General features: G+C 40.5%; 1 protein-coding gene across 1 annotated transcript in view; it reads right to left on the reverse strand.

The window, feature by feature from the left end:
- Positions 1–3,143: 3,143 nt before the first annotated feature.
- The window catches only part of LOC309338620 (uncharacterized protein), a gene marked incomplete at its 5' end in the record, with an annotated part of 131,770 nt that continues 107,973 nt past the window's right edge, over positions 3,144–26,940 (reverse strand). Inside the window, 6 exons of the mRNA XM_081855940.1 lie at positions 3,144–3,986; positions 7,951–8,158; positions 15,808–15,896; positions 21,822–21,914; positions 23,759–23,886; positions 25,399–25,486. Of these exons, the coding sequence (XP_081712066.1) occupies positions 3,747–3,986; positions 7,951–8,158; positions 15,808–15,896; positions 21,822–21,914; positions 23,759–23,886; positions 25,399–25,486 (846 nt within the window). The 3' untranslated portion in view covers positions 3,144–3,746. The remainder of the gene's footprint in view (positions 3,987–7,950; positions 8,159–15,807; positions 15,897–21,821; positions 21,915–23,758; positions 23,887–25,398; positions 25,487–26,940) is intronic.

Consider the following 26,940-nt stretch of genomic DNA (forward strand, 5'->3'; position numbering starts at 1 on the left):
TTCATTGTGACATCTGGAAAAGGTTATAATGAGTATTTTCTGTGTCTTGCCCTTTTATTTCTTGGAACACGTCTGCCCATAGCGCATTTAGGTGGAAGTGGAAATGGAAATGTTCCTTGCAAGTCTTACAGGTTGTTCAACACATGAGTCTATGTAACAGGGATGGTGATCACATTATTTTCACTGGTCAGACAGTCTATTAAGTTTGACTTGGAGTGGAGGAAACAATATAACACCTGAAGACAAGCCAATAGAGATTTGTTATGCAATGCAAGGGAGCCCGAAAAAGGTTGTTTCCAAGTTCTGCTGGGAAGTACACCATTCATACACTAGTTATTCCAAATGTTAACCTACAGACCAGTGAAAAATTCTTGAATTAACTTACAGAATCAAATACAGATGGAATGACAGGATATTCTCAGAAAGAAGTGACTCGTTGTTCATGATTAAATAGATAGTGATGGATATTTGACAATTTACTATTTTTCCAAAGAAGCTTTATGTACCAAAGGCTAAACAATAACATTAAGGGTTATTTTATTCCTTGAAACAAATCCTAAGGGTTTAAATAAAAATAAAAATGTGAATGTCAGTTGTCTGAAATGGGAGGAGACATGTCCTTGAAATGTAAAACAAGGGTTTTGTTTTTTGAACATATGGCAACACTATTTGCAAGGAACATGATTCTTTTTTCCTTTTTTGCACTTGATGCCAATTGCATGCCTTCCATAAGTGGTTTTGAAGGATATGTTCTATGATCCTAACCAGGTTTTCAGGAGACCTGGATGGCAAACTTGTATACCCCAGGTCTTCCACTATACTAGCAGGCTTCAAGTCTTGGGGGTCTATGAATTTTATGAGGGTTCCAGTACACAGACCCATAGCACCTGTCATGCTTTCTCTTTTTTTGAACTGTTCACCAAATTTAGCTGCATCTATCAAACAAAATGTTAAGGTGCCATAACTCAGTTGTTAGTTCAAAAGATGTTTCTCTCGTTCTATGTTTATAGATATTGTTCTGTATTCCACTGTAGCTGGGTCTCAAAGCAGCTTACAAAATAAAACTATAAAATATACTTAATTTAAAACATAAATTTAGAGCTTCTTGGGATTCGTTCTGTAGTGATGAAGGCTTGCTTTTCTCCTTTTCACTCAAGCAAACTCAAGAAAGATAATGGATTGTTAGCTTTTGAAATATGAAGGGATTGGCACGACTGATTTAACGTATTCTAGATTCAATTATGTATCATTGATACTGTGGTTAGAATGATCCCCACCTCCCAGAATATGATTTTGTGAAATGGCTTGAGAATACTTCTGAAAGCTCAGATGTGAACATTACCACATTACTTAAATTATTGTCAGTAAAGGGATTATGACATGTGTGCTTTTAAAATGGAGAACTTTGTCTATGAGTTCCAGAAAAACGTATGCATTAGAAGTAAGGACTGATGTGCACATCATGAAATTAGGTGGTGTGCTCAATTTCCCCCTTTTCCCTTTTAAAACTCATTTCTGCGTAAAGTGGATTAGGAGCAAAATCTTACTGAGCTTCAGACTCGGAACACAATGAAACAGCAAAAATACACAAACCAGATTACTTGCTTTGTTGCTTACGTCTACCAAAACCCCATTTACAAAACAGCTCTTGTTTTCAGAGGGAGGATCATGTAGTTCAATAATAACAGAAACAGTTTGGTATTTGTAGATTAGATGCTAATACATAAACAGCATTTTTTTTTAAAGGAATGGTTCTGGATATATGACCAAATAGATTTTTAAAGATGAAATATTTCTCCCTCTGATTTTGAAACAGAGATGGGCAAATTTGTTAAATCCCATCAAGCTGAAACTATTAGATAATATATTCATTTTCTCTCCCCTGTCAGCAAAGCAGCCCAAACAGTTGTGATGGGGAAAATGTCTTGACACCAAACTATTATTTATATATTTTTGTTATATAATATTTATTAAAGTTTCCAATTAATTCAACAAAAATAAACATACACAAAAAAATAATAAAAATACAAAAATACAAAAACAAAAAGAACAATTAAAACAAATATAATTTCCATTACTCATTTCCATTAACTTGTTTCCCAGACCTCCTCTCACCTCCCCCTTTTGTATTCCAATTCGAATTCTTAATTCAGCAAATCCTTATTATAACTTGTAATAACTTATTATGACTTATTACTCAACCTCTACATTACAGCTGGTAACCACTTAATTTTTATCCAACATCACACTAATGTCCATTAACTTTATGATGCCTTTGCAGATAGTCTTAAAATTTCTTCCAGTCTTCCTCCACCGTCTCTTTTCCCTGGTCTCGGATTCTGCCGGTCATTTCTGCCAAACTATTATTTATAGACACTGTCAGGGAACTGCCATCAGCTCAGAGGCGAGAGGTGGAAGGGCAGTTGGGTTACAGGGAGCCTCCGAAGATCCTGAGAAGCAGCACTTCCTCTGCGGAGGAGGGAAGCCCCGCCTCTAGTGGGGAAGAGATGTAGGGCTCGGAGGATGCAAGAGAGAGCCAAAACACCGTGCATGAGCAAAGCGGGGGGGGGGGGAGGCAGGTCCCCCTTTGCCCACACCCTCTCTGCACAGTCGTTTTACGCGCAGAGAGGGAAGGCGTAGGATGGGGGTCAAGAGACTACTCTGCTGGGGAAAGTTTAAGGACCGCCCACTGCCAGATTCTGTAAGGGATTGAGCAGACATGGACTTGAGACGGTCTGCACTGTAAAGGTTTTGTACAGATAATAAAGCCTGGAAAAGACCGGTGGGAGTCTTGCCTGTTTGCTCTCGAGCAACCACGCCGGCACCTGACAGACACATATGCCTTTTACAAAAAAAAAAATGCTCATAAACAATTTTTTTGTGTCTTAGGCTGCAATCCTATACACACAAACTCAGTAGTAAGTACCATTCGATTTGAGTGGGATTAACTTTTGAGAAAAATTGCATAGGATTGCATTCATTGTTTTAATCATAAAAGTACACACACAAACACACACACATATATCTAGGAAATAACATAAAAGCCATGCCAATATGTATATTGATTATTAAAACTATGAATTATATTATGCTAAAAGTAATTAAAACAATTATGTAGTTAAGATAACTTTGCTAAAGGGCAAACAGAAGTTGTTTTGGGAACAGAAAAAAACTGTGTGCCAATGATAGTACGGAATATTAAAGTATTAATTTGAATTTAAAGAGCTGTTATTGGTTCTGTGAATGTTACTGGAGTTAAGCTGATCTAGTGTTACAAGGAAGCAGATGTTTCATGAAAATATTACCCAGTACATGAGTACAGTGGTACCTCAGTTTTTGAATGTAATCCATTCCAGAAGACCGTTTGAGTTCTGAAACGTTCAAAAACTGAAAACTCGACAGTCGACAGCTAGGCCTCAGGATCTTGCACTCAGCGGAAGCCGCGTAGCATATTCGACTTCCAAGGTGTGTTCGAAAACCGATGCATTCACTTCTGGGTTTACGGCGTTCAAAAACTGAAATATTCATCAACAGAGACATTCGAAAACCGAGGTACCACTGTATAGGGTAATAATGTAACTAAATATATTGAATCATATATAGTCTTTGAAGAAAGTAGAACAATCTTACCACAAATTTCACCTAAGTCTCTATTGCACTGAGAATCTCTAATGATCAGCACTGACTACAACAATGTTATTTGAGGTTTGTACAGCAATCAACAGTAACTTTAAGCAAATTCTTAATTAAATAAATATATATATATTTGAGATTTCCATATCTGGGTCTTCTTGAATTGCTGGATTCACCTTGCAGTTCTGTGTTTCTAAATCACACTCATCTTCCAGATCTGGAATAGTGTTTGGGACTAGTGAAAGAGGATTCTGAACTATGCCCTCGTGGATTTCGACAAACAAGGGGATGTAGGTAACAAAATCCAGGAAAGATAGAACACCTGCTTTTCCGCGGTTGAACTTCTGCAGGGCCTGAAAAGAAAATTTCAAAGAGAGCTTTAACATTATGAAAGTTGGTTTCATAATAAGATTCTTAGTTAGAAATGCATGGAACCTCTTATAATTCTGCTTGACGATGTCACACAATGGACTTAGCAACATATATGCCCTGATCTAGTAGGGTGCAGTGCCTTGGGGGCACCACAACTAACAGGTGGGGGTGCATCAAATTTTGTCATTTGAGATCCCAAGGTCCACCACTGCCATAGACAGGGCTCCCTCAATGCACCTAGAGGAGCCAGGAGCACTGGAGAAGTGCTAGCAACTGTTCAGGGACTTTGGATTAGGGTTGGGTTGTCAGACATAGAAGTGTGATAGCTAGAAATGCCTACCAGCTCCTCATCCATAATTGCTACATTGGAGAGTGGCACTGAAGTTAAACAATTCTCACTAGCCTGCTACAGATCCTGTCAATTCTTTAAGAAGGCTGTGGATTTTTATTTATCCAAGAACCTATGTTGGTATATTTATAAGTACCATGAGCATTGGCCTAGCAGGAAAAATTCCATGTCAACCTGGTTACATTTTGTTTTACTTGTTGGTTGCTGTGCTTGCTTCTTGATAGCTGCCCCTAAATTTGAAGGGGGAAACGTTTTTATCATGTAATGACCAAAGCCCAGCTCATGAGAATATATGCTGGCAAAACCGAATGTGTGTATAGCTGTGTGTTTAGAATGAAAATCTGCACCAATGGAGAAATAGCTCCCTTTCCCCTCAGCATGGAACTACTGAAAAAAAGATTATGCAAAGGCTATTTTGGAGCAGTTAGCAGAGATGCCCAAGAATGAAGCAGAGTACATTTTGGATTCTCCAAAAGGTTGTATCCAGATAGGATTTGGAATTCTACTGTTCTGCTTTTAACTACCACATAGGCCAGTGATCATTCAGTATGTGAAAACAAATCCCTGATGAAGGAGCCTGCTAAAGTCATTAAGCTGAATTACATAAAAGCAAACCTCAAAGAATGGTTAAAATGATTAGACTGCTTGTTCACTGAAGATCAAGTTATTTTCCATGGTTGCTTCCCAGCATGGAGTATTTAGTCACTAGTGCCTTTAAAGATGCAAAAATGGGACAGGAGGCCTCTTAACTATCATCCTGCCCTGTATGCTTGGCACCAAATTCAGACGACTTGGAGAAGTTTCGTTCAAATTGCCTGTTTTTCTCTCTTCTACTTTGTATACCTTTCCGTAAGAAAGCAGGCCTATTTTTAGGAGCTGGCCGATGAAGCTGAACCCAGTGGTTTTGACTTTCACAGTTGTTGTTTTTCCTTCCATTAAATCAAAAAGCAGGGGGCTTGGGTATTATATTAAAGCTTTCCTCTCTCTTCCTACAAAGTGGTGACTTTTTAAAAAAGTGTCTACAAGTTCTCTGCACATTTCATTCAGATTGCTAGTTGTTATGATCCTTAGCATCCCTCCTCCTCCTCCTCCTTTCCAAGGTTGCAGGTTCAATCCCTGTATGGGGCAGCTGAATATTCCTGCATTACAAAGGTTCTTCTTCTTCTTCCACTTCCACTTCCACTTCCTCTTCCATCTCCTCCTCCTTCTGACCTACTTACTCCAGTTGACATGTCCAATTGGCTTCTGTTTGGACAGTTCAAGGACTGAGTTGAGAATTGTAGCTTTACGTTCCAATCCTATTGATTAGCTGCGATTTGTGTTGCTACCACTACAGCTGGATCCGTTTCCTGGTAAATGGTTCAAAGCTGCCATTTCCACTCTGCTTGCCAGATAAAATCCTTGGAACAGGGTTTAAAAGGAAGCACGAGGTTGTGCTTAGGAATTGTAATGTGGTGCATTGGATACGGTATAATTTGAAATTGGTCACAGTGGTTTACTCAGGTTCAAGTAGTTGCTCAGCTACGAAGCTCACTGGGTGGCCTGGAAAAAGTCATAATCAGCCAACATAACCCACCAACGGGTCATTGCAAGAATAAATGAGGTATGAATTGCAAAGCACTCTGTGCATCAAAAAATTAATAATAGAAATGATAGTTGATCATAATCACATCCACTTTCATTTTTGGTATGTCACATACATGATTAGCACAGAAAGCATTAGCCAACGAGTGCTGGTAGCTTTTTTTGGGGGGGGGGTCATTTTTATTTGATTTTACAAATACAAATTTGTAATAATCTGAACAGATATCCATATACAGAGATTACTCCAAATGTCGCGACTTCCCCCCACCACCTCCATGGCGTCCCATTTTAAACATGTGCAACTGCATATTCTTCCATACTCTAAATATTATAGCAATCCATATTGTCCATGGTATTTGTTACACTACAAGCAGAATCAAAATCCTGCCAGTGTTTCTATCTGCTTACAGTGGTCTCCTAAATAACTTATAGTTTTTTCCATTCCTTTATAAAGCTTTTGTCCCCTTGGTTCCAGAGTTTTCCAGTCAGCTTTGCCATTTCGGCATAGTCCAACAGCTTGGTTTGCCATTCCTCTCTGGTAGGGACGACTTCTTCTTTCTGTCTCTGGGCTAGTAGCATCCTTGCAGCTGTTGTCGCAAGTATTGGTGGCTTTCACTTTGCCAGCAATGGTGCAGCTGAAGCATTGTATTCCATGTGAAAATGCTAGAGCTCCTGCATCTGACCTTATGAGCTACCATGTCAGTGCAGCAGCAGCTCATAGGATTGGGCTACCACTATGTGCTTGAGATTGCAGAGAACAGATTGCAGAAGACCAATAAGAGTTCTGGCGTGAGAAACGGAGGGCAAAAGAATGGCAGATAAGATTGTCAATAATGTGAAATAATGCACAATAAGTCCAAGGAAGCATGCATGTAGCCAACTAAGTAGAGTAGACCCATTGACATTAACATATCTAGATTAGTCATGATCATTAATCTTATCAGGAGTAATCTGAGTATGACTAGCATTGGATACAAGCCTGGTGTGCCAGTTTTTTTGGGGGGCGCACTTTGGGCTCCCCTGAAATTCTTAAGGAGGGGGTCAGACCCCATCAATATTGAGCGCCAATGTTGCTGTGCTCTACCTCAGCGCGTAGTGTCACGTGGTCCATGACATCTGACATCGGCCCCTTAATAGTGAGGGCAAGCTGGCGCTCCTGATACAAGCCATGTGCTGTGATGTGGCTTCAGTTCCTCAGAAAAGTGACCACAGTAGGAAGCTCATTGTAGCATCAGCTGAACGATCTTTGGCAATGGAAAAACTTTCGGCGTCATTATGAAAAGATTCAAAACCAGTGAAGCAGTGTTTCTCTGTTTTCAGCTATAGAGTACCAAGTTAGTTCAATCTTTCATCTGCTCCAAAATGGTAGTTAGAATATGTTTGTATGGGCATAATAAGAGTACAGTCAGTTAATGTACAAAATAAAATTAAGGGTCAATAAAGCCCTATATCTGTTTTGTAATAGAAGGAAATGTGACCTATATCCTTTTCTATGAATATAGTGAGAACTGAAGAGTTTATGAATAAGAAGCAAAATGGTTAAGAGAGAAAAAACATCTGAATTGACCTGACCTACTGTGTGTGTCAATGAAAAGATCTGACCTTATAATCTGCCTTACCTGCCATATACCTGCAGTATATAATTTATACTAAATACTAGTGCCATTTGATACTCTCTCATTCTACTAATGCTACTCTCAGCTGAAAACAACTAGGCCAAACGAACTTTGGTTTTTATTATCTCCAAGGCATATATGATGTTTTGGATCATACATGGTACAGTAAGCCTAGGTCTGGAAGACTAAAGTCATAGCAAGGATATCCGTCTCTACAGCTTTATGTTTAGCTCTTCACTGTCAAAGTGCCCCAGCCTCTGAAAAGTATCATATAAGTATATAAATATTTCAAGGGGCGTGGGTGAAAGTGATCATCTCAGGAAATGCAACCAGAGATTTTGGACTGGTGCCATGCAGCCATGAAAAGAAAATGGGATCGTGAAGGGTTTGACTTACAAAATTAATAGCCTCCAATGAAAATCCACCTGCTGCCAGCTCAAGTGCCAGTCGGCGAATGCTGACTGATCCTCCAGTCGTTCTGTTTGTTTTCCTTCCTTTCTCTCCTTCATCGTCCTGGAGGAGATGCCAGAGATCTTTTGCTTTCTCAATACGAACGCTTAAAGCTTCAAAATCCAATTTATTGACCAATTTCTTAATCACTGGGCTATGGGTGAGGAAACCAAGATAAGAATCTTTCAACATCTGCTCCTTTTTATGAATTACATAAATGAAATTACTCTTCAGATTTTTAGCAGTAGAGTGATAGGGATTGTAAATATTTTTCATTGATAGAATGTTTCACATAAGGAATTAAAGCTGCAAGAATTTAATTCAAGGTTTGACAAAATTATAGCACTGATGTCATAGTCTTTTTCTCCTTGAGCACTTTTGTTACTGGACTGGCTCAACAGAATGTTTATTAATTGAACACGGATCTGGCCATTTCTCTATTCCCACCAGGTTGCCACCGGCACCTACAGGGCACCAGCAGCTATTTAAAATGTCTTTTTGGTTGGAATCCTCCTGAGCTACTGACACTAATACCCACCTTTTGTGGATGAGGCAGTGGTGACAGTTTCAAACACCTGCTTATTGCAGATTAGTAGCAAGCACAGTTTTCTAGAAGATTCTGCAACTCTGCAAATGCAGCTCTGCATTTTGTAGATCTCCAACAGTGAGCACAAAGATGAAGGGATGCATATTGCACAAATAATTGTGTGTGCCTCCATGGTGTCATCATTTTGCAGGAGGGATTCAATCATAACCTGGAAACTGAGGTTTGCATAATTGAAATGAATAAAAGTGCTCTGTTGCCCTAGTGCAACAAATCCACTTTTTCCAATGGGATTTTTGCATTTAGGAAAGTGATGGGAAAATGCAAGTGTTGAATGCTGACATACAAACACCCCACAAGTAAATCAAGATGAATGCTCAAGGAAGAGGTCAAGAGCCCTTTGTGAACTGGACTCTCTTGTGCATGTCAGTCATGGGAAAAGCCTGCAATATTGTGACTATTTGACTGTTTATGAGTCATGACAACAAAAGAAACACTTTCAGGATTGCAACCTCAGTGGCAACTTAGTGCCATTATTCCCTTAATTTCCCAAGCAATGAGCACAGAGCTTTGTTCCGCAAAGCCTTAAGAAAACAGTAAAGAGGAGTTGAACGTGTGCCACATAAATGGCACAGGCTGCTGGATTAATTGTTGGCACTCACAAGGCAATGGGCAACCTTCCAGTTGGGACATAGTTTGAAGTGCGATGGTGCCAGCCTGATGTATTACTGGGAGGAAGCCAATTCTGTACAAAGCAGTTGAAGAGGAGGTGACACTAAGGGGCAGAGGGAGAAAAGAAAGGGAGTGCATCCTGAGGTGATTGGTATGTCCTACAGAGACTACCAAAGAAAAATGTTGTTGTGTTAATTGGGTGTGTTAGTTACACTATTTTGCAGATGAACTTGCTAAAAATACACATGGAACAACTTTAGGTTCTAAACAAGGAATGAAAAATGTGTGTAACTGTGAGAAGAAAATTCATGAAAATGAAATGTTTTCTCTATCAGTATAATGCTTCCTGTTTAGGGAGGATGCCAGCAAAATTGCTCATCTTGTTTTGGTACCTAGTTCCTAGCTAGGTTTAGGAGTTACTGTCTATCTTCTCCTTCTCCTTCTCCTTCTGGCATCTTCACATTCCATCTGGGAAGTGAAGAGGATCACCAAAGCCTCTGATTTTTATGGTGTTGATAGATCACCCTTGGAGTCTCTTGGTGTGTTTGTGCTTGTCATGCTTTATTTGGCAATGCTGGGCTCACATCAAGGGTAACCAATTCGGTGCCTTCTGGATGTTTAGGATAATGACTCCCATCCTCCTATTGCCAGGTGCCATGTTGGCTATCCCTGACTTACATGCTCTGATCCCCAAGTTGTTGATGATAGGAGAGGAATCCATTTTAAATGGATTTATACATGGAATCTTGCAACTCTGACCTAATGGAGCATTGCTTGCATCAGACCGCCTCTTGTATGGAGTACTTGCTTATGTCTCAACTGCTCACAATGTTATTTTTTCCAAGGCCCAACTAATGACCATCAATAAGCTCTTTGGGTAGAAGAGTTGGTGCAAAGAAGCAAAAATTGTAAACCCAAGAATTTGACTGCTATCGTCCCATCATTATTAATAGGATTAATTGTATGCAGCATCTTGAGTGCCTTGGCTAGGTGGTGCTGGTGAATTATAAAATTGTCAGATAAGCTAATACAGAAAGCCATGATCTTTTGCTTTTTGCATCAGTTAAAAAGGCACTTTCCATGTTAGAGATTAATAGGAAGGGGCCTGACAAAAAAGGCCAGTCCTTTAGTATTAATGGATACGTTCAATAACTAAAATAATATTGGTGAAATTACATTGATGGTTTTTACCTATGATACCTAGAGAGGCTTTTATGATAATAAATATGCCATTATCAGCTGCTGCAGAGGCAAGTGGGGAATTAATATTGCTTTCAGAATCTGGCTATCCAATTTAGGAAAATGGATGCTGAACGAGATGAACATATGGTCCGACCCTTCAGGGGTCTTCTTTTTTTATCGACTACCTTCAGTCTAGACACCATGGAAACTTGTGTAGTTGGCTCTTTTTTGCCACAAGAAGAAGCTTATTTTGAACAGAAGTCTAAAATCCGAGAATTGACAAGATCAAATCAATACTATCACAAGTGCACAAGTCACTTTCTGGCTGTTTTCTCAAGTGTAGGTACTATCTGTTTTAGGTTCTAATAACATTCATACTGGCCAGTGCTCTTTTCTGGGGGGATGCAGGGGTACGCATACCTCTAAACATTTTGTGAATCTTTGTACTTCTGTCCACTTACTGTATTTATTTTCCCCAATTTCAACTATAAAATGGAGATTTTCTTGAGTCAAAACGAGAGTACCCCTAAACATTTTTTTTCAAAAAAAGCCCCACTGACACTGGCTCTTGATCATTCAAACTCATAGGCAGAAACACACACCCACACACCCACACCCACACCCACACCCACACACCATACTTTTGCGGAAGTTTTCTCCTTGTGTTTTGCTTGTGCAATATGGACATCTTCCACTTAGAAGGTACAAAGGAGCTATTATGACTATTATGTTTTTTTAACTCTCACCACCCCCTGCCCTGGTAAAGTATTCATGAAGTTACGGGAACGGCTAACTCATTTAGAAAATGTAATGTAAGCCCCATGACTGATACAGTATTGCATCAAATTCCAGTTTACTAAAGGGAGGAGAGTGGATTATTTTTGATGCAGCCCCTTTTCAACTGCCTTCTTTACTGGAAGAGAACAACAAATCCCTTTTTATTCCAGCATAAGGACTGTGAATTGGTAAATATTTTGAGAATTTTGCCTGTAGTGTTTGCCTACTGAGACATTTTAAAAAAATGCCTGTGAAGTCGTACGGCTGGTAAGACTATTCAGTCATACCTTTGCTGCCCTCAACTTCTTCAAACCTCACGCCAGTAAGAAAGACCAGCGGGAGTCCTGCTCTTCCTTTGCAGCTGTCTTCCTCATAAACATCACCCATGGTATCCCATTTTATAGAAGCCACAAAACATCCCATTAAGCTTTCCCATGGTCCTTTTCTTCATGGCCGTAGCACAATATGGCTGCTGGTCATGGAACCGGACATTTGATCATATTCAGGATCTGCACAACAAAAGGCATGCCTCAGCTTCACAGCTAACATGTTTTCATGGAATCATTCTGTTGGAGAATATGCTTTTGCTTATCGTTTTTAAAAATGAAATCTATGTAGCATACAGTCTTGTCAACCTTTTTTTCTTCTTCATGAAAGAATGTTTATACCTGCGGGCAAGGGCTAATGCACTGAAAGGCCTGCATTCATGGGCAGAGTATTAAGCGATTCATGGTTGCCAAGGTAAGCAGTGAAGGCATCCCCTCAGCAACTCTGATGTGTCTAAAGGAAACAGTCTCCAAGGAAACAAGCTAACTTCCTTGGAGACCAAAAATGTCCCACTTTCTTTGGTGCAAGAAAATAGTCAATCCTACAGCAAGAAGCAAAGGGATGCAATGTGTTCTATTTTTAGTTTTTCACAGTAACTTAATTTAGATTTTGCCCAAGGGTATCATTTAATTTCAGGGGGCACAGGAACTAATGAGCCACCATGGTAGAACTCCTGTCTGAGACCAGAGTCTCTTACATTTGCAAGTGTTGTGGAAGGGAACAGACCGTTTATCCTACAACAAAGTTTCAAGCATCAGCTGCAGCAGTGTTTATAGCCACAAGCTTGTTTTCAATATTGCAATCGGGGGAGGAAAACATCATGAAAGCTTTTTATTGGTGGCCTCCTTATACACAGCTGCTATCACATTCCCGTCAGGTTTCATAGATACAGTGATACCTCAGGTTAAGTACTTAATTCGTTCCGGAGGTCCGTCCTTAACCTGAAACTGTTCTTAACCTGAAGCACCACTTTAGCTAATGGGGCCTCCTGCTGCCACCGGGCCGCCGGAGCACAATTTCTGTTCTCATCCTGAAGCAAAGTTCTTAACCTGAAGCACTATTTCTGGGTTAGCAGAGTCTGTAACCTGAAGCGTTATGTAACCTGAGGTACCACTGTACAACACTTTTATCAGGCAAATGGAATAGCTGTCAATAAGAGGCACCCTTTGATGATCCAAATTAAGGATGTCCCCCTCCCACCCACCCAGGAGTCGAAATTTGTCATCTTGACTGTGACACTTGCTTTGAAAAGACATCAGTGTGCCACTTTCATCAAGAGTCAAGACAGTCAAAAGTAGTCTGGGAAGTCCCACTTTATCTGCCACATACAATTTTGCTTATGACATATAATACATTTGCATAATACAATTATGACTATAATACATTTGCAATCATGCCTCTGTCATTGTCTCTAACAGTCCAGATGGCATATCTAATAGATGTCAGTCTTCCCCACTCTGTCCATAAAAGTCAACTCGATCTTCTCTTTAAAATGTATCTTTAAATCCCACTTATTTTGAAAAGCTGTTTTCAATTTGTTTTCCTGTATCTGAGGCTAGGGATTTTAGCAAAGTTCTACCTGGCCCATCACATTTCAGTCTCTCTTGTGTGTGCTGCTGTGTGTTTTACACATACTTTGGGTGCCCACATGTAGAAGCACCTGGGGTACAGTCACACTGCATCAGTTGCCCCATTTTGAAAGCCACAACAGAGTAACTGGAGACTGGGCACTATTCAAGATCATATAGAGTTGTACTTTGGATCTCAAATGCCTTGGCTCCCAAACAAATTGGCTCCCAAACATTTGAAACCCGGAACTGAGTGCTCTGGTTTTTGAACTATTTTTGGAAGCCGAACATCCAACGGGGCTTCTGCGGCTTCCGATTGGCTGCAGGAACTTCTGGAATGGATTCCGTTCTACTTCCAAGGTACGACTGTATATGGGCACATTCCCAAATTCACATAATTTAATACGTACTCCAGACCTGGGCTTATAACTTCTGTCTTCATTTTATCATTTAAATATTTTTAAATAAGTTTCTAAAGTGAACTAGTTGCCTGTGAGAATCAACAAGACCCAGCCTGAAGGCATACTGTGCTTGTGATGCAAAGAATCCCCTCAACTCGTCTTTGCTTACTGGTGGAATGTGGTTGGGCTTGAACAAACCTTCCTCACCCCAATTTCCACTGACTCCCCTCCTGCTCCAACCCTCTGTACCACATCTCATGCTGTTTGGGAGGGTTCTCTGACCTTCAGGAGGAACTTTGTGGAGAGGGACTATAAGAAGCTGCAGTGGGAGCCAGCAAGTGGGGGAGCTCCACAGAGTATAATACACCTTGTTCTTTTTAGATTCAAACCAGTTTGATTCTGATTCAAACCTGTGTGATTAAGGCAATATAAAAGGGGGCAATTATAAGGATGTTTAGGGGATCCAACTTCCTTGCCTGCCTCTATCATTGGAATTTAACAGTCCTGTTTCAAAACTTCCCAAAGAAACCTTATCTTATTTCTGCTGATCTGGAACCAGAGATGAATTTTTATTTTAAAAAATTGAATATTGAAGGATTCGTTATTCTGCATACAAATGGTTGTTGCACATGAAACTAGCTGACCTTAAAAGCCTGAGCTATTATTAGACATGCATATTTATTCCATATGCCTCTTTGATTAAGTTTAGAAGAAGGCAAATGAAGTGAGGAGCACTGAAGTGACCTTCCCAGGATGTATGGGCAGGGTGTACGGAGGTCCTGGGATCCCCAGACAACAAAACCCCCCTCTTGGCATCACTGATGTGATCCAAAGGAAAGGAAAGCAATATGTTAAGCACCATCTTGGCTGTAGGAGTTGCCATAAGGAGGCGTTTAAGATGCCATCCAAGAGTCTTAGGGACTCCACTGCATATTTTTGTAGGATATACTCCTTAGCCCTTTCTTCTCCCAAAGCTATCCCACAAGACAGTGGAGGTTTAGGATTACAGTATTCCATCTCCTAGGTTGATGAGCCTCATCTGCCCTTCGCTTCCGTCTACAGCACATACAGAAACTGCCTTCATGACCATTGGACCCACTATTGGTATCAATACATCAGAGCCTGTACAACTTTGCACACAGGGGAAGGTCCTAACTCACCAAGGGTTTGAGGCCCATCAGCTACCCTTACCTGGTTTAGACAGCCAGGCTAAAGCTGGGGCATGGTTGCTGTCACATGAGCCACAGGTGAGAACTGAGTGCAGGGTGGGACCAAAGGTGGAGAAATACTCCAGAAGGAACACAATGTGCCCCCCACCAGAGGTACTACCACTCCCCTAACATCCATACATCCCAGAGAAAAAATAAAGTGGATTGAAGAAATTATTCCAATTTTTTTTTTTTTTTTAGCAATTCCTGAGTTCTGCATTTGATTGGTTTTGATGGTAGCCCTAACTGTAAGAATAAATGAACTTCCTTTAGGAACAAAATATTTTCATAAGTGATGCACATTGTGAATTCAGCTCTCTACCACAACCTAACTATACATTATGCTTTGCCTCAAGTGACAAATGTTTATTGACAGAAAGCATGAAGATGACACATTAACGAGAAGACTTGACATTCTCATCCAAGGATGACTTCATCAAACTGACCACCAGACAAATAAACAACTTGGTTCTTGTAAAATGAATAAATTGATATGAAGTCACTGGGAAGATGATAAAATTTATTTTGGGCTTTTAAATATATAGACAAAACACTTGAATCACTTCCTGATGAACCCAATAAACCATAGCAGGTTCATGCTAAGACCAAGAACGAGGCTCAGCCAGACCGAGTACCTCTGTAATTACTATTGTTCCAGTAAACATTTTTTACAATTAAGTGTCTTGTGTTTACACTTCTCATATATGTTACAAATAAAGCAATAAGACATGGATCCTACAACAATCATAAATCAGAAACAAGTAGAAAAAAATAACCCCAGGTATAACTGTTCCTATACTATATACACATGGATTCATTCATTTGACATTTAAATAACAAGGAAATCATTTGTATTAGAGCAGCAAGATTTATTTGCTAAACTGTTTGCAGATTAACTGTTATGGGAACATTTTAATTGGAATGACTAGAACCATATACATGTCCCAAAGCCCCAGAAGTGATGGCGTGGATTGGCTCTGATTATATGAACTGGTTTCCATCTAAATATTTTCCACCAGCTGTTTTGCTCGGCCTTCTTTTCCTAAAATTGAAGCTGCAAAATAGCCACAGTCACTAATCAGTTTGGTCACTGCAGATGGGCTTTGGTTTATATTTTCACTTACTCAAGCTGTGTCACTTTCTCGGACAGAGCTGCCACTACACAGAACAGTTCGAGGTTTAGCCTGTATTGTTGACCTGGGAGTTCAAGAATCTGGAAGAGAAAGAAAAAGCTGCTTACATATATTGAAAGTCACTTGGGTTAATAATCAGTGCCATCAGCTGATGAGCCCTGTCAGCTCATGAAACCTTTGTCCCAAGCCTATTAAGCAAATGTAACATAATGGTTCTATGATGATCTTATGCAATAATCATTGGCTGATCAAGGCAGGTCATTGTGGATGGGAAAGATGGAGAATCCTCTGTTGGATCAGAAGCCATGTGCAGAAAATGATGCCAAATGCATGGTTCCCAGAGGTGGCACTCTCCCCAGCACCACCACTTGGAGGTAATATTCATGCTTCTACAGTGGATCAGGAACCATGTGCACAACACAAGACCAATGAACCAATGCTTTATGTGCACTATGTGTAGGTGGATAACCTAAAAAAGATAAAATAATAAAAAGCAAGTAATCTCCAAAGCTGCTGTCAGGAATTCATATATAAAAGGGAAAGCCCATTTTTGTGTTTAAACTAAGGTGTTAGGAAACACAACTGTTCAGCATTATGGGCCATTTCCTTTGTAACCATTGTAGTGTATGCCCTAATTGCGTTAAGCTAACAGAAAGCATAAATCCTGTGGATAAAAGAAAGTACGTTTCTGAGGCGTTTTAGAACTGCAACTACAAATAGTGCTGCATATCCACACAGCCTCGTTTATGGTGGAGTGAGAAAGGTCAGCAGCAGAATCTATGGACACTGAAGCTGTATTTGGAACAAAGACTGCAAGCCTCAAAAGTGAAATATTTTGTGGATCTAAGATATAATGATAAGCATTTTGGACTCTTGAAAAGGTTACCAGTCTGAGGCACAATGGGAAGCATAGTTAAGAAGAGAAAAGTTTCCATTTAACAGAACTGGCCTTCTTCACTGCATCCTGAATCATCTGTTTGCCTATTTTAAGGAAAGTTGGAAAGTGCTTATTAGAAAGGTAATAATAATAATAATAATAATAATAATAATAATAATAATAATAATAATTCTTCTCTGGGTTGTGCTTCAGGGCTGATGAGCTTAGTGCTGTTCTTTTCTTTAGAGGGTCCAGCACTCAGGAGAAGCATCTTCTTTCCCTCCAATGATTCTGGGCCCTGATATATGACCATAGTGGGATGCTATGCTGGGAGCAGGGCCCAGAGGGAAGGATAGTCCAGTGCAGCTGCCTAACATTTCTGTTTCAAATGTAAGGTTTTAAAAGATTAAATTATACTGGCCTCAGCTACAGTGGGCCAGCTGAAGCCCCAGACACCCAAACGGCTCCCCCTAGTCCTGCATTTCACTGCACTGAGACCCGCACCCTCAAAAGCTCACACAGAAAGTTTTAGGATCATGACTGTGCCTAGTGGTTTGTCCTAGGCATCTGGTATTCAGAAGGATACCAACTCAACACTACTCCAGGCTGCAGTGACATCAGCACATAGAATCATACATGGTGGAGGCAGCAGATCTTAGCAAAAGTGGTGCCACTATCAGAGTTCTTGAAAATAGCCCTCCCTCTAAGATGTTAATGTCCCTTTTCAGCAATAAAAACTGTGTGTGTGTGTGCAAGTCCTCTCAGTGGAATGAGAAGGACATTCTACCAAGTCTTGGTTTTTATTGAAGAATTCCACACCAGACCCCAAATAGCATCTGCCCCACCATAATTCCTGCATTAAATTACTGGCGCAATATGTTTATTGCCGGTGGTTAGCTTTTAGCCTTTGAAATAGTTATGATGTGAGCCGTTTTTTATACTGCAGTTTGTAAGGAGAAGTTGTAATTCAAATTTGTTTTGCAAATACTTCGACAGACTAAAGCGGTCTTCTTTTTCCTCCACAGTGTTTGAAGGTTGGATTAATCTCCTGCAGATTTTTTTTTATAAAAAATATCTCAAATATTAAGCACTCAAAATCTTTTTCTCATGTGCTACCTGGTATGTGCAGCAGCCACAGCAGCAGCATAGGCTCCCTATATCTGACTTCCTAAGCCAATCGTGGGTGAGATGGGAAACTAATAATCACACTACTCGAACATCGCTTGACAATGCAATTGTTGTTCATACTTTAAATTAGATGCAGAACATCATAAGCTCCAGACTTCAATGGCCATTGCATATAAATAAAATATATTCCAAGAGCTGGTTGGACTAGACTCAAGCAATGACATGCATGTGTAGCTGAGTGGTCCTGATTTCCCTTCGATGTTTCCATGATTTTCTAAACTTTTAGGTTACAGCCAATGAAGTCACTGCAATGGAGCATCTCCCCCACATCACTTGTGCCTTCAGCATCTGCTCTGGGCTTCCCCACAACCTTCCAAAGCAGACTGGGGGGCAGTGCATGGTGTGAGGGGAAGATCCATTGCATGAGCAGAAATTCTGTGTGTGCGATGACTTTTCCAGATTCAACCCTCTGTATTGGGGTAAGCCCAAGGGGATGCTTTGCATCACACCCTCTTGGTGATCTTTCTTTCTTTCTTTCTTTCTTTCTTTCTTTCTTTCTTTCTTTCTTTCTTTCTTTCTTTCTTTCTTTCTTTCTGTGGCTGGCAGTTACTGTTTTAATAGCATTTGAAAAGCACTGGTCTCTTCAGGGAACATTGCCATCCTTTCCACAAAATGAGGATCTTGGCCAGCTTGAATGTGTGGCAAATTATAGAGCATTCTCCTCCTAAAACATACAGTTGTGGATATCCTGAAAGGAAGAAAGTCTGCTGGTAACTCCCCTTGATATCAATCCCACAGCAGCCTGCCCTCCGCCCAGATTCCTCCTTTGCCTCAGAAACCATGAAAGTATAACATGCACCTTCCTCTCTCTTTGTTTGGATTTGAAGCCAGGTAGGAGCAGCAGCTATCAATTTAGGTAGATGTACAGCTGAGTAAATAAAATGAAAGGCAAGTATAAATGTGTTTCCTCATGCAAAGTTTGAAAAACAGGCTTGGCAGAAGCAGAGAAAAAAAAAATCTAAACAAAACAGGAAAAGAGGGGCTGCTTATAAATTATACTTTTTTCATCTCAAGCTTTTTCGATAGCCCAGAAGTAATAAGAACGGGTGTTTCTTGGACTGGCTAGGCAGGCATTCCAGCTCTAAATGGCTTCCTGTTCAAAATGTTCAAAGCCAAAAAGACTGAGGGCTCCCCCCACTTTCTGGGGTTGGTTACAAGTGTGTGAAGCATGAGCTTTTATTTCTGGCCAATGCAAATGTTTTTACATCTCCCCTCCAGCCCCCCAGAAGGATGGCAAAATGTGACCAAACTGTTTTCTTCTTCAGTTAGGAAGTTCAGTGATTAGCCTTCAGTTAATCTGTAAACATTCACACTTCCCGTTAAAGACGGTTTGGGGGTTGAAGGAGAGGACCAGTTCAATGTCATTCTGTGTTGGCATCCACACATGTTACTCAGGCTGAAGGCCTGCTCCACAACTTAGGCTGAAGTAACATGAGGGAAAGCTTGGATGTTTGAGGGTGTGAAATGTACTAAACCATTTCCCTCCCAATACACCTGAACCTATAATTCACAAATTATAAACTCTAGGCCCGGTTTTGGTTTTTTGGTCACATCAGCCTCAAATATTATTTAGTACGGCATGTTCTCCATAGATTTTCTTTACAAAATAACGAACACCCTAATTATGTTGCTAAGAGTGAAAATAACACACCCAGAAAAAAAGGGTATGTAATGAGTTGTGCCACAAATGAACCAAGGAAAGATCCCTCTTGAAACCACTGGAATATCTTACGTCCAGATTTATTCGGTCCTTCAGACCAACCAACAGCCTTTCCAGTTACCGTTTTTTCTAGCTTCTTCTGCTTCTTCTTTTTGAAGATGAGGCTATATTTATTAAGTGCAATAGTCCACATAACTGTGGAGTGCTTCGTTTCAATACCGTGGAATACACTCAGAATTTAAAGCAAGCACGGTAAATGCAGCCAAATGCAAAAAAAAGCTCTTAATAAGAACACAAGGAACCCCCTGTTGGATAAGACAAAAGGCCTGTCTTGCTCAACAACCTGCCTCCCCCAGCGGCCAAACAGATGGCCGTTAGGCAGGAGCTAAACACAATAGATCTCTTCTTCAATAGACTTCTCCTGCTCCCCAGGACCTGAAATTCAGAGGCATTGCACCTCTGATCCTGGAAGTAGTAGTGCTTGACAATGGAATGGGATTACCATTTTGTCCTAAATGGTACTTTGGTATAACCAAAACACAGATGATGGAGTTCAGGTGAATGGTATCTTTGAAACCTTTGCACTTAAAAGAGCTGTTCTTTAGCTTTGTTGTTGTTTAGTCGTTTAGTCGTGTCCGACTCTTCGTGACCCCATGGACCAGAGCACGCCAGGCACTTCTGTCTTCCACTGTCTCCCGCGGTTTGGTCAGACTCATGTTTGTAGCTTCAAGAACACTGTCCAACCATCTTGTCCTCTGTCGTCCCCTTCTCCTTGTGCCCTCCATCTTTCCCAACATCAGGGTCTTTTCCAGGGAGTCTTCACTTCTCATGAGGTGGCCAAAGTATTGGAGCCTCAGCTTCAGGATCTGTCCTTCCAGTGAGCACTCAGGGCTGATTTCCTTAAGAATGGATGCGTTTGATCTTCTTGCAGTCCATGGGACTCTCAAGAGTCTCCTCCAGCACCATAATTCAAAAGCATCAATTCTTCAGCGATCAGCCTTCTTTATAGTCCAGCTCTCACTTCCATGCATCACTACTGGGAAAACCATGGCTTTAACTATACGGACCTTTGTTACGACTGCATAAAAAAGCACTGAGAACAAGATGATGCCACCACACTATGCCTGTTCAGAAAAAAGGGGTGGGGGGATCTGTTTGTGGAGAATGTAAGCTTTTGTTTACAGCTTTCAGTTTCAAACACGGTATAAATTACAAAAGATGTTCAGTAGATAGGTATCACTACTCCAATACTATCCTAAGGTTCTAGTCTCTGGTGTTTCAATCTATGTATTAAACACGTATTTGCAAGCTTGGATTTTTCTGTAAACCACTATGAGATGTATAGTGAAAAGCAGGGTATTATAAATTTCTTAGATAAATTTTAAAAACAGAACAAATATACCATCAGAAGCACTACATAGTGTACTAGAGTAGATCTGCAGGGCTGATGAATCCCTCTGCACTCCAAGAATACTCTACGAATGCAAAGCCGGAGAGAATGGGAAAGGACAGACCAAAGGCGTAGAGACTGCAAGGCCGATGAAGGAACTTGGCAGCGGAAATGTAGCTCATTTTTGCATGTGTGACTTTTAAACTTTTTTTCAGGGTGCTTTGTGTATGAGTGTCTATATTTTCAATCTGAATATAAAACAGACATTGGCTAGAATCCTTCCAGAATGACTGGAATGTATATTTGATTTACAAACAGCCTTATAGTGCCTTTTCTCCCACAATAATAACAATATTTATGAGAGGCACATTCCAGACTAAAAGGTATTCTCAGCTTTTGCAAACGCCCTGACTTGAACAGCTCAGCCCCTCTGACTTCCTTAACTATACTGGGCAGGGTGGGATGGAAGAATTTCATTTGACTGGCACATGTGATTCACCCAGATGGCATCTAAGGTAAAAGGAAGAGTTTAAGGACCATTTACAATAGCTGAAGGATTCCTAAAATTTCTTATACCAGGTAAGAGAAAAATCTTAATCCTGTTACATGAGCCTAATATACTTCAGACTATTTCAGTGAATCACTGCCATTACCAATATACACAGCTATGTACTGCATTAGCTTCCCAGACACTGAACACAATGTTGGAAAAATTGATAAAATATAAACCTAATGAGTCAGCCGCCAAACTTTTTTTTTTTTTTTTGTAATCTCCAAGACATATAGAAGACAGCCCAGACATATTGCCTTTGGCCCAGCTGCAGAAGTATTGGAAAAGCCTGTGTGATAGCAGTCTAACTGCTGACAAATGGTACAGTAGTAGAACTTACATGGAAAATATAAGAGAACTCTTTTGGAGAAACTAGGCATTTGTTCACATCCTGGAGAGCTTGTTCAAGGTCATTTAGGTCAAGCACAAAATCCTGGAAAAAAAGAAAAGACAAAAAGTTATATTGGATGAAATACCCCATCTTCATCTTCTTGCTTTGTACAACATGGTTTAGACGCCATGTTCTGGCCTTCTGCTAACAACCCACTGCTAGTAGAATAGCAGAGTCTAAATTAGCCACACCCAGTAGCCTTCCTACTTGGATGTTCTCTGTCACCCAGGCAGTGGCGGAGCTTCATGTGGGGGGGGGGGGGTGGGCAGCTGCGATGGCACCCTACCAGGATTGCGCTGCCGGGGGGCGGGGTGCTCCCCCTGTACTCTTCCTCCACCATTGCACCCAGGGCCCCCTTGACTGTGTTCCCATTGGCTCATGAGCTGTAGCATAGTGACTCCGGAAGGTGAGTCTGGTGCCATCCAGATCTCATCCTTCAATGCCTTCACTTTGAGACAGGTTGTGGACATCCTCAAAGAATGAGGCAGAGATGGGCAAGATTTGAGAAGAAGCTGTACTCAGCCGCAGGCATGCCAATGACGGCCCTTCTCTTCTCGTTTGTTGAAAGAGTTTTTGCTGTCACTGCAAGACAGCGGTGGCGCTCTTATAGGCATTTCACTTCTCAGGGGTGAGATCTGAGGTGGCACTGGCTTCTCCCTAAGAGGGGCAAAATGGCAGCCAACAGCCTTTGTGCTGGATTGAAGTGTGGTGTGCAGTGATGCAGCACCCTTCAATGCAAGAAGGCAGTTTCCAAATGTATTTTGTATTGGGGGGGGGGTGGATTTTCAGCAGTGGTGAGCAGGCAGAGAGCAATGGCTAGGTGCACATTCACTCTGTCGTCCCTCCCAATATGCAACCTGAGGCAAAGGGCTCAAATTGGCTAGCGGTAGGGCTGAGACTGGATAAGTTAGCTCAGTCAGTGTTGGCTTTTGCAGGTCAGTATAGTAGTATTCTGGAAAAGAAGCTGAACAGCTCTGCTTTAATCCTTGAATGTCTCCCAAGTCACTGATAAAAATGATGTGACAGTGCAGTTGCAAAGTGGAAACACAACGCTCTCTGGCACAATAGTACATTCGCAGGGCTGACAAATATTAGCTAATTAGCTATGTGGAACACAGCTTTGTAACAGCTTATAAATCATAAAATAATTTATCTTTTTTTTTACAAGATATATTAAAAAAACAAGTTTACTGAAGCAATTGTAGGAGCACAGAACCTTACTTTAATCTTTTTTAATAGCCACAGTTACATTTTTTCTTGATGTATATAGATGTCTTATCATTTTTATACAATTTTTATAAAGTTCTGATCATGAGACTTCCCCCCACTCACCATTAAAATTATGGGAGCCTTCACACTCTGGTTTTTCACATTTATTTGAGCACTAAGTTAAAACAGGCACATGGGTGGCGCTTAGGGATGTGGGTGGCGCTGTGGGTTAAATCACATAGCCTAAGGCTTGCCGATCAGATCTGCGGTTTGAATCCTCATGACGGGGTGAGCTCCCATTGCTCGGTCCCTGCTCCTGCCAACCTAGCAGTTCGAAAGCATGAAGTGCAAGTAGATAAATAGGTAGCACTCCAGCAGGAAGGTAAACGTCATTTCCGTGCGCTGCTCTGGTTCGCCAGAAGCGGCTTAGTCATGCTGGCCACATGACCTGGAAGCTGTACGCCGGCTCGCTTGGCCAATAAAACGAGATGAGTGCCACAACCCCAGAGTGGACCTAATGGTCAGGAGTCCCTTTACCTTTACCTTTACCTTTACCTTTACCTTTACCTTTACCTTTACCTTTACCTTTACCTTTACCTTTACCTTTACCTAAGTTACAACAGACAAAGATGATATCCCACAAACTTCAGTATGTTTGCAGTGTAGTTAACATGTACCTTATCTGGGTGCAATCTCTGATATAGAGCACTTTGTAGCCTTCTTTCTTCTGGAGGAATCTTGGAATTCTGAACAATTGACTCTAAATAAGCTTCTTTATTTTTCTGTTCTAAAATCCTCTTTGTATCTAGATAACAGAAAGTGAAGGAGACAGGAAATGAACAAACAAAAACACTGGTAAAACAACTTTATCAAATAAAGTAAGATTCTCAGGATTCTGAATGAAATCTGGAAGCAGCATCTCGGTTTTTTTGTGGCTCTGAAGCATATGGCATCCCCAAAGAAATTTGAGAAATTTGTTTGAGAAATCATTTCTAGTTATTATATAAAGCCACCTGATCTGCAACTAGGGATGGAAGACTCTGTCAGTGTCAGTTTCCTCAGTTTCCCATTCTTCCAGTCTTAAATTCAGTTTCCACAGCTGTTTGTGAATATTAATTAAAATAATCTTCATTAAAATTCACCAGCATTTTATCCACACTTTCTCCTATTATACACATTTTCTACACATTGTCTAGTTGGAGAACTGCATTGCTAAATTTGGCAAAGTGAGAATTTTGAAGTCTAGCAGGGTTTCAGTCTGTGCATTGGGTGGACATGTGTGAGTTGGCTAGTTTCTCCTTAAAATGCATACAAAATTGAATCTCTCCTGGGAAGAGTTTGTGGTCAGGGGACAGTCCCAAGGGCCAGAGAAAGATGAACGGATGTCCATATTTGGCTCCCACGCCTCAGATTCCCCATCTCTTTTTTTTATATCACAATATTCTACTGTGAATGTTTTCTGGTTATTGTTTCTTTCTTTCTGTAACCCTCTTGAACTCCTACTTACAGTTGGCAGGGTACAATCTTCATTTTTTTCTTAGCCCACAGCAGCACATAAGGTTCAGTTGTTTTCAGGAAGCATTGGGCACAGTCCAACTCCATTCTACAACCCCCCTTCCCCTATCCTAAAAGGATGAGATGTACTCTGTTGGGCCAAATGTCCCATTACTATGTGAATAAGGAGTAATGGGAAGCAAACAGCCTGCTGTCATTTCTGTTTCTTCCTTAGTGCTGTGACATGATGAGATAAGAGAGTGAAAAGGAAGTCCTGAAGTTGCCTGGGTATATTTTTGTTTCCCAAATGAAGACAGCCCTTGCCAGTAAATGAAGATCCGTAAAAATCAAGTTCAGCTCGCAAGTGGCCATGGTAAACAACTGGAGGGCTCTGATAGCATATTACAAGACATGCCTTCTCCACAACATCCTTGTGCAAGTCATTAAAAAAAGAAGACGAGGATTTCCTGACTGGGTACATAATGAAACAGGGCAAATATTCTGAAACCAGAAAAATGCAAATAGCACTATCAGTTCAGATTCACATGGTATCACCTCTCTGTGTTTTTGTATTAGGATTTTTTTGGGGGGAAATTGTTAATAAAAATAAAATGAATGGGAGTTGTTCCTCTATGGCAGGGGCGGCCAGCCTGGTGCCCTCCAGAGATTACAATTTCTGTCATCCCTGACCCTCGGTGGGACTTTGAACAATAAGGTCAGGAAATGTGAGGTTGGAATAGAACTCATCATATTTGTGCAATGAAAAATGGCTTGTGATTTACTGTTCTTTATTTTAAAAAGTCATGTTCATCAAAATACTTACCACTCAGCTCTGATAATCTTGAACAAATTTCTTTATACCTGCTCCAGAAGAATTTTATTTTAAGGTCAAGGTTTTCATATGCATCAGCCTCAAATTAAAAATAAGGTTAGTTTCAATTAAATAGACCCCAAAAAGCAAGTTTTCGTACATATTTCCTTCTTCACAGGCACAACAGCATCCTGGCATTAGTGCAATGGATTTTCAGGCTAGTAATTTTTTTGTGGGCAAGGAAAGGTGAGAAAACAAGCCTTTAAGTTTTAACAGACTCTTATGATACCAAGTTACAAGTGCAGAAACAGAGCTCCCACCATTTACAATCTCTGGATTCTCTTAGATTCACTCTTTAATTTATGTGATCGTATCAAAAAAAGGGAGAAGTCAGCCAATTATATTTGTTTGTTTCCCTTATCCTGTGTTGGTAAATGGCTGCTCTGATACCTTCACTGATACCTGCATATGATAATTAAGATTTCTTGTCACTTTGCAGTGGTTCTGTAATCTGGTTTCTAACAACCTAAAACCTGTAGATCACATTGACTTCTTGTGCTAATAAGCACCACAAGTGACTTATTGCCATCCGCTTTATCAGTGGGGCAGGGAAAAATATTTCCTGAAGTGATTCTTGAAGTGTAGCTGTTCATAAGCAAGTGAAAAAATAATTATTCTTGTGCAAATCTTTCCATACTTCCTTCCATCCCCCAAATATTGCTTTTCCTTTAGTTGCTACCAAAGTTTACCCAACGTGAAATTTACAAGGAGAATCTAAGATTCTCAGGTTAAACATTTGAGGATTTTTTTAGGAAGCAAAAGTTGGGACTCTGTTGAACGTAATTACTGTTTTTCATGAACATTTTCAGCATCATCAAAATAGGCACTCCTTTCTTGGCTTTTTTTTCTGAGATTCTTTTGAACATGTTTGTGCCAGGGCTAGGCTGTGTGCGGCAGCCTGAAGTAGGATGAATTGGCTATCAGGGCCAATTTAAAATTTATGTAAACCATTAGGGATACTGGAATGTTTCAGGACTTGGGAAGACCATGTTGCTCAATGAAGGCTTGGTTGGAACAGGAAGTGCTCTTATTCTCTTTCATGAATAGGAGGATCCAGCGAGATCCACCTTCACTGACATCTTTTTGGCGCCAGGTAAAGATTTATCTTCCCCACCCCTCCCAGTCTTTTGATAGACTGAGATGATGCTGTTACTAGTGTGCTGCCAAAGCTGCTTCTTACTGTTAGGGGGATTGGTTGTTGTTTTGTCTTTATAATATCTTTATATTCATGTTTCTAAATGCAACTAGCAAGTGGCTGGGAAAACTCAGCCGGATGGGTGGGGTATAAATAATAAATTATTATTTTTATTATAAGTCCAATTAACAATACTACTATTAATGAACAGCTGGCTGTCAGTCTGAAGGCAGGATGTACAATGCGATCCAGCGGGAAGCAGAGCTGGGCTTTGCATGGTCAAATGCCCATTTAGAAAGCTAGTGCCTTTGAACCTTGTATAAATTAATATGTTATGTCATGAGTGATTACAAGTAATT

Source organism: Podarcis erhardii, assembly GCF_964252035.2.
Source record: "Podarcis erhardii genome assembly, chromosome: 3".
Taxonomy (NCBI): Eukaryota; Metazoa; Chordata; class Lepidosauria; order Squamata; family Lacertidae; genus Podarcis; species Podarcis erhardii.